A 13,718-nucleotide genomic window follows, 5' to 3' on the forward strand; every position below is an offset into this window, starting at 1 on the left:
TCATATTTTTACCACTTACCTAGTCTTTTTAAAATGCCCATATAGCCTCTACAAAAAAAGGACAATTAATGCTCCTTTTCAGTTGTAATAAGATTAGATGGGTAGCAATGGGAGAACCTTAACTGATGAAATTTTATTGGCATCTCTATTGTGTTTATCTAATGGGGAAATCTTCCAAAACTGGTCCATTCTGATCTTTCTTCAGAATGGGGCCTGGATTTCAAATGGGGACAAAATGATCAATTAAAGGAAAATGTGTCTGAGGTACAGTGGAGGGGTGGAGTAGGCGGTTATGGGACTACAGACTGGGTGAATAGAGACAGAGGGAGGACGTTGAGGAGTGGTCGGGGTAGGAGTGGGTGTGGTAAATCTACAAATAGCTGCGCTCGGTGTCTGCGGTTTCTTCACTTCATTTCTCTCCCAGTTGCCCAGTGGGACAGTTGGGTCTCAGCACCTCAGCACCATCAAAAACCACAAGACAACCAAGTAGTCAACCAGCCATGAGTAAGTCCTACTCTTCTTCAGCCCAGTCGGCTTCCTCATACCGTCGCACCTTCGGCTCTGGCATCGGGTCATCCCCAATGTCTTCCCTCTTCTCTTCTGGAGGAGGTGGTCGCAGCGCCGCTTCAAGCCACATGTCCTCCCGAGTCTATGAGGTCAAGAGCGGCAGCCTTCCCTCCTATTCCAGCTTCCGGGCGTCTGGTGCTGGAGGAGCAGGCTACGGCTCCTCTTCAGCCGTGCGCACCTTTTCCGGAGAGAAACTCGACTTCAACCTGGCTGATGCCATGAACCAGGACTTCCTCAACACAAGGACCAACGAGAAGGCCGAGCTCCAGCACCTCAACGACCGCTTTGCCAGCTACATCGAGAAGGTGCGTTTCCTGGAGCAGCAGAATGCAGCACTGACGGTGGAGATTGAGAAGCTGAGGGGTCGCGAGGGCCCGGGGCGCGTGGCTGAGCTGTATGAGGAGGAAATGAGGGAGCTGAGGAGACAAATAGAAGCCATCTCCAACCAGCGTGCCCGTGTGGAGGTGGAGAGAGACAACCTGGCTGATGACCTGCAGAAACTTAAGCTCAGGTAGGTTAGGGCATGATGGATGAGTGGATGGATTTTCATCTGTATCAATACTCCATAAAAGAATGTGAGTGATGAAAAAGAGAATGAAAGACACATAACACTGGTGTGGTTATTGTTCCCAGAAAACAGATGGACTTTTGCCAAGAGGCCGATGTTAACTGTTCCAGACAGATAAACACCTACTGAACAGTTTAGACAGAGTCTCATGGCACTGCTATTATTGGGTACAACCGTCTACATCCGGGGTTTCCACCCTTTTTGTCTTGCAACCCTTTATAGTGAAGCAATGTCTTATCTCTAACCCTCAGCAGCTTAACCAAACAGTGATGTCTCCAGCTCATAGAGGCGGAGGAAAGTGAAAAGAAAAAAAACAAAGTAAAAGCCCGGTGTGTGGCACCAGAGACAACTCTGTGATTTCCAGAGAGTGTTTCCTCTAATTTAGAGAAAAGAGAAACAACAAAGTAACAAAGGAGAGTTTTGAGACTGGCTACACTTCAATGAGCGTTACGGTCCAGCAGTTTTTTACAGAGGTGTTTTTTTAATTTATTCACAAGAGATGTGACAGAGGAAAACGGAGAGCGAGAGAGAGAGAGACTCACAGGCTTATAGAAATAAAGTTGAGGCGGACAGATAAGGTTTCAGACAGACAGAAAGAGAAGCAGACAGACGGAAATGAACAGATGAACACACGCAGCCCGTTAAAGGCAAAAGTAAAATAGAAGAACAAATATTTTAAAAATACAAAAGGCAGTCTCTCTGATACACATTGCTTTTATGTGTGAGTGGGTGTATGTGTGTGAGAGAGAGGGAGCTGTGAAGTGAGTGTATCTCCGAATAGTCTATTTGTAGCTTCTAGGTCTTTGAATTTAGAATTTCTGTCAGCAACAGCAGGCAACATCGCTTAAATTTAAGCGTATATACACACAAACACACACACACACACACACACACAAGCACATACACACATGCAATCTTCACTTTCTTTCCATCAGCCCTTTTTTAAATTGTTGCCTGCAGCATTGAGTGAAGCTTGCCAAAGCACCTGCTGCTCCCAGTGAGATCAAAATACACACAGAGACCGCCTGCCAACAGTTACAATGCATGCATGCAGACACACACACACACACACGCGCGCGCACACACACCTATAGAAGACAGCATCAACGACTAAATTATATGCTGTCGAAAAAACAGACTTATCTTACAAAAACCTATTTGCTGTATCAGCAAAAAGTAAAGTGAAAAATAAACTGTATCGACACACACACACACACACACACACAGAGAGACACACACACACACAGACAACAGGAATAGCACAGATTAAAAGATAGTTTTTCTGCAGAAGCCCAATGGAGCAGAGTATGTATGCTCAGCACAGTCCACAAGTGCTAACTGTGCCACATAGTATGAACAAAGAGAATGTCCATGTCACGTGTGCCACACCTCAGAATATACAGAAATAACCAGCCAGTGACTTTAAACAGCTTTGCATCGTGCAAAGGTACATGCATACGTGACATGCACACATTTTTCCTACATGTTCCATTTGTTCAGGATGCATAACCAAATGCTTATTCTGGAAACAGCACCAGCCAAGGGCAGACCTCCCTTCTGCCTCTGACAGTGTGACAGCAGCTGCATCTCGGCGAAGAGCAATATGCATGTCTGCGTGTGGATATGGATACAAATAAAAGTTAGGCTATGATGTGCTATCGTCTAGTCAGTTCTATTCTTGTAAATTCACCGTCACAGCCAGAAAGAACATAGGGCAAAAGGCCCGAGGAACGAGCGATGGTAACTAGTTTATCAGTGTAGTAATTGGTCCTTGGGGAAGAAGCCATGATCTCAAACACAGTTGTAGTGTTGTTTTTTGTGTGTGTGTGTGTTATTCACTTATGTTTCAACTTTTTATTTTGTTCTCTTCCACTTTGTCTGTTGTTCTCTCCAGACTGCAAGAAGAGGTTCACCAAAAGGAAGAGGCTGAGCATAACCTTTCTGCTTTCAGAGCCGTACGTCTTCTATTTCCATAAAATCACACCTTTACAGCTCACAACACTCTCCTTGCATATTTTTTCACCTTTTCTGTTGGTAAATTTGACATGTTTCTGTTTTCATATCCAGGATGTTGATAATGCTACTCTGGCCAGGCTGGACCTGGAGAGACGCATTGAGAGTCTGCAAGAGGAGATTGGCTTCCTCAAGAAGATCCACGAAGAGGTTTGTTGATCTGTCTATAAATTCTGTCTGTCTTGTCATGTACTATGTATGTCAGTAGGGTGGTGCTTACTGTATTATATAACAACTGTGTGACAGTTTACTGTGATATTAGATATGCTTGAGCCTCTGTAGGTATGCAGCGCAGGGGATCAAACATTTCACACTTAAACACACCCACTGAAAACACATTTATTGTGCACATCCCTGTACAGAGACATAACAATCTGGCCATTTAGGTCTTGTGCAAAGCAAAATGCAATGAGCAATGTGTATGTTGCTCTACACATTTGTGCACATTCAACCCCCAGACACATCAAAGGACTCACTGAGCTACTCACTCAGACAAATGTCAGCACAGCACAGTCGCTCCTTGTCATTTTGTCTTCCTCAAAGTTGACCTCTCAGAAATGCTGAACTGCTGATTGGTTGAGGAGAGCATTTCAGCTGTCGAGTGTGTGTGTATGTGTGTGTGTGTGTGTGTGTGTGTGTGCATGTGTGTGTGTGCATGTGAACAGATGCTCAGCTATTTATATCTTTTGGTCAGACCAGAAGACAGCTGAGTGGGACCAAACCAAAGCTTACTAATTTGAAACTTCTCGTCTCACAATGTTAAACCAGTCTCATGCTCTTTTTGATGTCTAATAATATTTGATTATATTATGTTGCATTAATGTACCACTGGGCAAATTTGTGGTTTGATGTAGCCCTGATTTTTACAGATTTATGTTTGAACCCTTCCCTTTTCTGACCTACAATGTCAAGTCAGACAAGATTTATAAGACAATACATTTTTCTTTAAAATGTCTCCTGTCCCATCTTGCAGGAGATCCGTGAGCTGCAGAGTCAGATGCAGGACACTCAGATCCAGGTCCAGATGGACATGTCTAAGCCTGACCTGACTGCTGCTCTGAGGGACATCCGCGTGCAGTACGAGGGCATCGCCGCCAAGAACATTGCAGAGGCCGAAGACTGGTACAAGTCCAAGGTAAGCTGGTGGCCCACACACACACATAGTCTCCTGTAGTGCAGCTGTAGCACTAAAAGCTAAAACCTCATCCACTCTCTCCTCAGGTGTCTGATCTGAACCAGGCTGTGAATAAGAACAATGATGCACTGCGTCAGGCCAAGCAGGAGTCCATGGAGTACAGGCACCAGATCCAGTCCTACACCTGTGAGATCGACTCACTCAAGGGCACTGTAAGTATTGACTATCGCATCTCTCAGTTTATTTTTTTAGTTAGTTTAGTTTATACCATTTTATTATTTTGTCAAGACATACGGCTCATATCTTTTATTTCTATCGCTTCATTCTGTTCCTCTGTAGAACGAGTCTCTGCTGCGCCAGATGAGAGATATGGAGGACCGCATGGGCCGTGAGGCGTCTAATTACCAGGACAGTATCGCACGGCTGGAGGCAGACATTGCTAAGATGAAGGTAATTATATTTAGTCAGTGAAACGCCAATGGGAACTCTATCTGTGTTTGGGATTTTACGGCTATTATGAATGTATATTCTTCATATAATCTTTGGGTCCCTTTATTGCAGTTATCCCATTTGATTTTATGGGTTTATTTGAGCAGACCATAAAACTGTATACGTCTCAATTTAAAGGATGATATGGCTCGTCACCTGAGAGAATACCAGGACCTCCTCAATGTGAAGATGGCCCTTGATATTGAAATCGCCACCTACCGCAAGCTGCTGGAGGGAGAGGAGAGCAGGTTAGTGTGTGTGTGTGTGTAGCCATCATAGCTTTATGTGTAATTTGTATTTGAATCTTTTCCTCATATTGAAAGCATGTAATGCTGAATTTTGTGTTTTTCATTTGTACAGGATCACCACCGCCGGCCCTGTCCAGACTTCTTATTCTTCCATTGGATTCAGAGGTGGGGGAAACTGTGCACATTCTTCCCCTCACACATAAATACCCACAAAATCCATTTTACATTCCGGATGAGTCAGTGAGGGGGGGAAAAAAGGCTAAATATAACTTGTGACTGTATATGGAAGGTGCTATTCTGGGGGCATTACATGTTGTGTGCCTGCAGTGACAGATTCTGACCACCATGTGGCAATATATGACATGTCAAAAACTATTCATGGCTCTTTGATTCGCAGGAGCAATCACCAACAAACCGCACATCAATAATCACACAACTTAGCCCATTCACTTGATCTATTAACAACGCAAACGTGCAATTAATCTCTGTCGATACCTCCCCTCGCTCCACTAGAAGGCTGCTTAAACAAAAACAATGAGCAGTATTTAAAGATGATGTATTGGGTGCAGACATGATTCATTAGTGCCATTGATTTTGAATATGAGTTTGGATATTACACCCTTAAGTGGCAGTCATGGCTCCACAGACTGCTTCATGGCTTCCCCCCACCTGAATGTGCAAGGATATAAATGTGCACATCATGTTGTTTAAATTAAGAGCAAGAAAATAATGCTACTATCAAGTCATTCTAAGTCAACTGTAAAGTGTATTGCATGAGTTTATAAGAGCTGCATGTCTCTGTCTCTGTGTTCCTACAGAGACCAGTCCTGAGAGCCAGCATCAGCGCTCCTCAGAGGTTCACTCCAAGAAGACTGTTCTCATCAAGACCATTGAGACCCGCGATGGAGAGGTTTGAGCACACACTCGCACACATGCACACACTCCGTATACCGTAATAGAACTGTTGCACCAATTTATTGTAGCTATTAAGTGATTACATTCATTATTCTCCAAGGGAATCATGTTGATTTGTTATACTTTTATCCAGATGAAGTTTTCTATGAGCCAGGGCGCTAGTGCCCAGTCCGTAAGTCTGGGTCCAATATCCCACTTACCCACTTAGTTTTTATTATCTGTTCACTATGGGCTGAAGCAAACTACCAGATTTAGAGATACAAAAAATTCCCTTTTGGGTTGTAAAAAAAAAACATTTGTGGTCTCTAACTGAAATCTTATAGTTTGCGTCGACCCTGTGTACACATTTCACACTCCAGGTTTGTTTACTTTAATGAGCAAGCAGCTTCACTCCCCGGACCCTAATCCCCTCCCTGGAATAGCACTTCACTCCAAACAATACCTGCTTCACTGCTAATGGAAAATGCTCTCACATATTTTCTGCAATACTCTGCAGTTCTTAACATCGATAATAAATGTTACATTTACAATTTCTCTTCTCTTCTCTTCAGGTTGTCAGCGAGTCCACACAGCACCAGCAAGACATCATGTAAACAGGAGGAGGCAACCTTGTAAACACTATATATAATAAATTAACAAAAAAAAAAAAAAAAATAGTACAAAAATCTCCATTTTCCTACCGCAACTATGACAATTTATAAGCTGAGCCTATTTTTAGTAACAAAATGTTGACCATTTCAGCTGATCTCAAACACAAATACAAAATTTTAGTAAATACAACCAGTATGCATCCATAGACAATGTCTATATTATCATAAACAGGATAGATGCAGTATGGAGGCACAATGCAATGCCTTTAGCTTGGTTTTAAATAAAGGTCATTCCAGGAATTATGCTTTATTTGTGTTATTTTCCTTCTCTCGGAAAACACCTGAACTTGTCATAACTTGTCTGCAAAAATAATTCAGTGGCAATAGTAGAATTTCAAATGAACAACAAGGTCATGTGCAGCTATACTGACCCAGTATCTAAAGGGAAGTCTGCAAGGTGCAAGACAGATCGATGGACCAGAAACACCAGGTCACAGACGTAAATTCTCACTGCACATATTCCACGTCTTTCTGTGCAAATGTACAGGTACAAGTACATGACTTGACTAAGAAGGGCTTTTATTTGTGTGACCGATTTTTAAGAAAGTGAGATGTTGGTTTGAGAAATGTCAGAAACACAGACACCTAATGGAAAAGGAACTCGGTCGTATTTGAAGTTTGAGCTCAATAAGCATGTTTGATTTGTATGAGTATGGGTGACCATGTTATGCTGCTTCACTGTGCAAAGAATCTCAAATAAAGACATTTGTTATCACAGTTTGTCCCCTGACAGTCAGACAGTTTCTCAAGTTTTTTTTGTGATAAATGAAAAAAAAGTCTTTGTTTTTATGCTTATACATGCTATCTGTATTGTGTAAGACGGAGTCCTTTTTAAACTCCACTTATTAGCATTCCTCAGATAGCGTGCATGCCTTTGCATCGGTTCCTTTATGAACTGTTTTTATCCCACGGCATTCATCATCTGATGCGGCCTGCGTTAGCTCTGAAATCATACTAGCTTTCCCAGCCAAGCGTAGCCGTCTTCTGTTAACATTTAATTCAGTTTTATAAAGAAAATAGACTGTTGAAATTATCAGTAGCAGCACTGGTCTTGGTGCAGGAAAAAAGTGAACAGTGGCTTGTTAATGAACTGACTTCAGTCATGCTTTGTTTCCGGCAGAAGGCAGATTAGTACAGCTACAAGAATTATATAGTCTATGTCTGAAGTCACTGGACTGAAAATGTCAGTAGAGATAAAAAAAAAAGAAAAAAGAAAAAGTGGAGGCAGAGGAGGAGAGATAAAAGAATGATACGGTGAATGCAGACAATAAATGAGCATGCAAGAAAGAGAGCGAGACTGTGATACAGGAAGAGAACAAGAAAAGGGGGGGTATAAATGTAATGAAAAGGATGTTTAGAGACAGGAGAATCAACAAGGGGGAGATTCGGCGAGAGATAATTAGACAGAAGCACAGAGGGAAGAGATGTGAGAGAAAGCCACTCTATATCCCAGGAATTAGTGAACCAATGTTGATCAGAACTTTCTGTCCCCATCGCCGTTTCTTTGCAACTGCCGGCAACCGCTCCACAGTCATTATAGGTCAATAAAAAAAGGGCAGCATGTTCCTTCGGTTCTATTTCCTTCAAATGAAGTCATCTCGAGTCTGTGACCTCGTCTCTATCTGCTGGTGAAAGTACATGGCATTCAGGCTTACTTTTCGTGCTTCTTAAACTTGATTTGTAATTGATATTCAGTGTACAAGTTATACCATTTAAAGTTATATAACTGCTGCACTGCAGCTTGTTATCGGGCTGCAATGCCGACCAGATGCTTTGTTTTTTTTCCCCCACGTGTTATGTTTCTAACTCTTTACTTATTCCTTGAGGTGGCTGAGACCTGCAGGGCAGTAAGAAGAACTGTGTGAGGAAGAAAAAAAAAACATATTTTACTTCATAGCCTGACTGATAATGTTTTGTTTTGTTTTTTTAGGGCAGTTGGAAGTTTAAAAATTAAAAAAGAAGAGTTGTGACCAACGAACACACTCAGTGATATATTATACAGTTGAAAAATAAGCGTGTCAGTGCTCTCTGGTAGATAAACTAATGTAGTGGTGACACAGTTTTTAAATTTGTCATTTCTTTTTACTTATCCGCCGGCATTTAGTTAATAGTTAAAAGTTACTATCTGCTTATAAATCAGGCCATGTTGCTCAAACTGTGTAATTCTGGAATAAACATTATCTGATTACTGTAGTATGCAGCTGGCTTTAGTATCATATCTAGGCCACTGTGTGTGTTTGCGTGTGCGTGCTTGAGTATTTGGTATTTGTTCTCATGGGAGCATGTCTGAATACACAAATGAATATTTAGGAACAGGAGAAACAACAAGACAATTAGATTGTAGACTCACAATGTTTATCATATTTTAGGTCCATATAAAGTCATGCTCAATAATAATAATAATAATAATAATAATAATAATAATAATAATAATAATGAAATCAGGCAATTTGCACAATTTTAATCAGGGTGGTAGGAAAATGAATTGCCGTCTCTTGTGGAGCACTTACTGAATTACTTACATCAAGGCTCAGTTTGTTTGCTGATTTTCAACATCACATGTTGAAACACCAGAATAAGAATGACACATGTGTACCGACCACCTGACCAAATCAAACCAATGGGGACATAAAGTGGTAACACAATATAAAAACAGCTCTACTCCATGAGAAAATAATCAGCTGGATAAATTACATAAGCGAACATGATGTAAACATGAAAACAAACAAAAAAAAAAAAACATTTGTACATTTAAAAATGTATTTACAGTTCAGTATCTACAAGTGTTTTCCCAAAACATATATTCAGCAGTGATGGGCAATGACAGCAACTAATAAAAACAAAAATGAAAAAGAATCATTAAAAAAATGGCAATGTAATAACAGTAATTCATTTTACCCCAGAATTGCAGGTGTTAGATTTCCAATCGGTTTGTTAATTTTATCTTTCCAAAATGTAAATGTTACAAGTGCACTACAGTAAAATCACAAAAGAAGACCAAAACGAGACCGAAGTGTGAGCAAATCCCTAAATAACACTTGAACAGCCAGCCACTACTGCAAAACATTACTGGAGTAACACTGATACAGCAGAACAGAGGGCGACTTTGCACAAAGCATGAACAAGAGGAGGAAAATGATTCAAATGCCTGTTTCAAAGCCCTTTACCTGGACGGCATGAAGGAGAGGAGAGAAAACAGAAGGTGTGTTTCCACTCTCAGCCAGAATCATTTAGTTGGACCTATTCACTGTGACAAAAAAAGGCTCCAGTTGCTCCAGAGATTTTATAATTTTGTACTTTAAATGCATTTCTTATTACTGAATACAATGAGACGATGATGTTGCTTTTCCGCATATCATTGATATTCCATCCTTCCACAATTTCTACTTCATTCCGTTAATGTGGATTGGACCCTAGGACCAGCAAATGAAATCTGAGGTTTTCACATGACAACAGTGACACACTGAAACACTGACACATTGGAAACAGTTACACAAGGATTTTCATGCAGTAATGGGTTAAGTTGAAAATGATTGGTCCTCCAGTGCCAATCCCATCACATCCCATCGGGTATCAAGTATTTCAGTACAGTACAGAGTAATATTTGTGTTTATTTAAGCCTCAGAGAGTAAAAATATCAACCAAATGGCGAGAGTCTGTGTTGCGGTTTGATTTTGATATATTTCTTTTTCTTTTTTTTTGTATATTTTTTCCAATTGTAACATTGGTAGTGTTGGTGTTTATTGTGAGGAACTACAGTGCCTCCATTCCAAAGAGGTTCAAATAAAATAACAATAGTTCCTTTGTACTGGAAATACTTCCTATACATTTCTAACTCTCCGAGTGTTCAGTACAACAATATCAAATATTGGAGCGCATTTAAATTCAAAAGCCAAGTCACACGCAAATGCATGTACACACAAACATATGCACACATAAACAGTTAGTTTATGCAGAGGGGAAAAAAAACAGGTCTAGTAGTAAACATTAGATGGCGCCATTTGCAAATTCAATTTTCCACTGTCTCATTATTCACAGGAGGTTATTTCATTTTAAACCTCATTTTCATCATTTAATACTTCATCCAAAGGAAAATATTCACATTTTAATTAAACCAACATATTTGCAAAAAAGAGGGAAGATGTTTTACATACACTACAATGACTTCCCCTCTCCTTGGCCAATATTTGGTACAATCCGTCACTTGCCACTCAGCTCATGTGTTCACTCACACAGGCAAACTCACTATTTAACATTTTCATTGTTGTGTATAGTCCACTCCAAACTCTCAAACAGGTTTCAACAGTCAAATTCCTGGATAGCCAGTATCAGACAGCAGTTTGTTGTCTTTGTGTCTTAACAGCAGATTTAGACAGCCAGCGAAGTCTGCAAAGGTAGATCGTTTTGGAATAAGAAGAGGAAAGCGGACATTAACACACTAGATACAGTAGCTTAAAAAAAATGTTTTAAATTCAGTAGAAAGAGGAAAGAAGAGGGGAGGTATGGATGTGTCTCCTGTTTAGGTCCACAGTTGGCGATCGAGGGCACATTCTCCATAATGACAACAATGTAAGCAATGACACGTGGAGTGTTCATGGGCGAAGTAACAATAACATTTTTCTACGGTGTGAACAGTTTGAATCAATACGCACCTAGGACCAGTCCCTGTTATTCATTTTGAAGCAGCAGAAGACTTGTGCTGCCATGTCTGCACTCACAGGCTGTCAGGTTGACGTCATGAACACCATGCTTCACACAGTGACCTTTCAGTAGAGAAAGTGATGGGAGAAGAGCTGCCTTTCTGTCTTGTTCTCCTCTGAGCTTTCTTAGTGGGATCCTTGAAGCGAATAGTTTCCTCCTTTAACCGCCCTCAAAGTACAGGGGCTGTTGTGTTGAAGGATTATTGAAGGTAATACTACCTTGACTCCATGAAAGCCATGTGTTGTGTATTTTTTCTGAAATGTTGCAACCCTCCTGTGAAGATTAGTGTTTTGATTGCTTCTCCACTGCAACAGCCCCACAGGAAATTATTTCTTCTGGCTTACAGCAGCCAGAAAATCTTTAAATCAAATGAGAGATGCTTCAATGAACTTCTCAATGGACAGGTCCATTTTTTTTCCAGTGTCCTAGAGACGAGCACGGTAACGGAGGAGGATGGAAGTCAAATACAATATGCGATGACTCATGATGTCTGACATTTGACCACATTGCCTTTAATAATCAGTTCTTGCTCCATTCAAAAGAAAAGGCTCTGATCTTGTGTCTTGACATTCATAACGAACAGATCAGGGCCAAATTGGCCGAATAAATAAGACCTCTAACATGTCTGAGAGAAAACCACCAACTTTTTGGTGTGGCACCAACTTTAAGACGTACCGAATTCCTGTTGGCTTAATAGGCAGTTGATTAGGTTGGCACGGTAAGGTTAGGTTTTCAAACCCTAACTGTGACAAACAGGTCTGAAGTACCCTTATATGACTGCGTGTTTGTGGCTGGTTGTGCATGTGTGCAATTCGCTGTCTCAGATGCGAACTGGGGGTCCAGTGGGTGCCGTGAGGGGCACTTGAGAGCCGCAGTCATAGTCGAGTTCGCCCATCCGAGAGCGACTCATCATTCGACTGTGGGAGTATGCTCGTCTGTCTGTTTGTCTGTCCCTGAAACTCCTGATGTAGCTCTGTGGAAAGACAGATGACACGGGGTTGGGTTAGGAATATGTAGTGTACGGACATAATGTGAAAAAGATATCATAATGACAGTAAACAACACTGGTTTGCTATTGTAGCGTTAGATAAGAAGATCATTACAGTTCTGTCATCTGTCCATTTGAAATGAAACTGCAACCAGTTAACAGTTAGACTTTTAAAAAAGCAAAAAGTGCACTATTTCTTGGCTGGGAGCAGTGATTTCAAGTATCTGCTGGTTGCCAGGCAACCTCACTGAGATCACAAGACTTCAAGAAGTTGCTGATCCTGGCCAAGAAATAAACAGCGAGCCTAGCTGCTTCCAACACTGATGCTAAGCTAAGCAAATTGGCTACTGGCTCCTGTTTAATTTTGAGCTTTCATCTAACTCTTGGCCAAAAAAAATATCTCACTAAATGTCTATACTATTCCTTTAAAGGTTTAATATGGAATGAGTAAAATATAGAATATGACTAAAGAAATTAAGGATTAAAGGGAAACACATACACTTATAATGGTCAGCTATAGTACCCCCTGCTGTTGTTGTTTTGTTTGTTCCCTTTTTTTTTTTTTTTGCCATTTAATTTATTTAATGTATGATATTATTTCACATGTGTGTAGTTATACCTACTTATTTGTACTGTACTTTAAGTATGTAAGAGGGCTGGGGGGAGGGGGGATGTTCATGTAAGTTCTTAAGGTGTTAAAATAAAGAAAAAAGAAAAGAAATTGTAATTTTGTATGCACTGTTTTGTATTGTTGTAAGAAATTCCATGTTGGCATGCACTGTCAGTGCACATGTTTTTGTCTTACAATTGGTAAACGGTAACACATTGAAAAACAGCTTCTGGTAGCTGCATGTACACCCATTTCTGTGGAAAGACAGTATATTTGCTTGTTTTTCTTCACCCATTTCTGTGGAAAGACAGTATATTTGCTTGTTTTTCTTTGAAAACACAAGATTTTGACCTACCGGTGAGAGCACATCTCCATCAAAGCGTCTTTTCGGGTTTGCCTTGCGGTAGTAGCCAGGTTCAGTCTGAGGAGGAGGGACTTTAGGTGGCTGGGAGCTCTGGGCTTGGTGATGAGGGTGGGATGCCGCTGGGTGATGGTATTGCTGGTGGTGGTGGTGATGGGTGTTGGCTTTCTGCTTGTGGTCGGTCTTCTGGTTCTGTCGTTTTTTCTTCTTCTTGTTTTCCTTCTCCTTTTTCAGCCTCTCTTCTCGCTGTCGGATCCGCATGAGCTGGACCCTCCGTTGCTGTCGACTCAAAACCACTGGAAACGAAAGAAGACCAAAGATGTCACAATGAGAGGAGGAACAAAAGATAACCGTGAGGGAGGGAGAGGATGATAAAGACATAACAATGCACGTTTCAATCGAGAAAACAAAAGGAACTGATTAAGTTTAAGAGGAAGAGCAAAGGACAGATTCAAAATCAGCCTCAGCCTGAC

The 13,718-nt window shown here is 41.0% G+C and overlaps 2 protein-coding genes across 3 annotated transcripts in view; one reads left to right on the forward strand and one right to left on the reverse strand.

Annotated features, from left to right (window-relative positions):
• The first annotated feature begins 398 nt into the window (after window positions 1–398).
• On the forward strand, window positions 399–7,315 carry desma (desmin a). Its single transcript, XM_010742990.3, has 10 exons — window positions 399–1,078; window positions 3,030–3,090; window positions 3,203–3,298; window positions 4,122–4,283; window positions 4,370–4,495; window positions 4,623–4,733; window positions 4,911–5,020; window positions 5,133–5,185; window positions 5,839–5,930; window positions 6,487–7,315. The coding sequence occupies exons 1-10, from the start codon at window positions 501–503 to the stop codon at window positions 6,526–6,528; spliced, it is 1,431 nt and encodes a 476-aa protein (XP_010741292.1). The 5' UTR covers window positions 399–500; the 3' UTR covers window positions 6,529–7,315.
• A 1,803-nt stretch (window positions 7,316–9,118) lies between these two features.
• tmem198aa (transmembrane protein 198aa) overlaps window positions 9,119–13,718 on the reverse strand; it is a 34,489-nt gene continuing 29,889 nt past the window's right edge. For both annotated transcript variants that reach the window (XM_010743327.3, XM_019255450.2), the window contains exons 6-7: window positions 13,240–13,541; window positions 9,119–12,259 (exon numbers count right to left, since the gene is read on the reverse strand). In XM_010743327.3, coding sequence (XP_010741629.3) covers window positions 12,107–12,259; window positions 13,240–13,541 — 455 coding nt within the window. In that variant the 3' untranslated portion in view covers window positions 9,119–12,106. The remainder of the gene's footprint in view (window positions 12,260–13,239; window positions 13,542–13,718) is intronic.

The sequence above is a fragment of the Larimichthys crocea genome, chromosome XVIII, assembly GCF_000972845.2.
Source record: "Larimichthys crocea isolate SSNF chromosome XVIII, L_crocea_2.0, whole genome shotgun sequence".
Lineage (NCBI taxonomy): Eukaryota > Metazoa > Chordata > Actinopteri > Sciaenidae > Larimichthys > Larimichthys crocea.

Bases quoted from the DNA above. Each gene is read 5' to 3' on its own strand.
- desma (XM_010742990.3), top strand. From the start codon at position 501: ATGAGTAAGTCCTACTCTTCTTCAGCCCAGTCGGCTTCCTCATACCGT. The intron at 4,496-4,622 runs GTAAGTATTGAC...GTTCCTCTGTAG, and splicing joins TCGACTCACTCAAGGGCACT to AACGAGTCTCTGCTGCGCCA. The intron at 5,021-5,132 runs GTTAGTGTGTGT...TCATTTGTACAG, and splicing joins CTGGAGGGAGAGGAGAGCAG to GATCACCACCGCCGGCCCTG.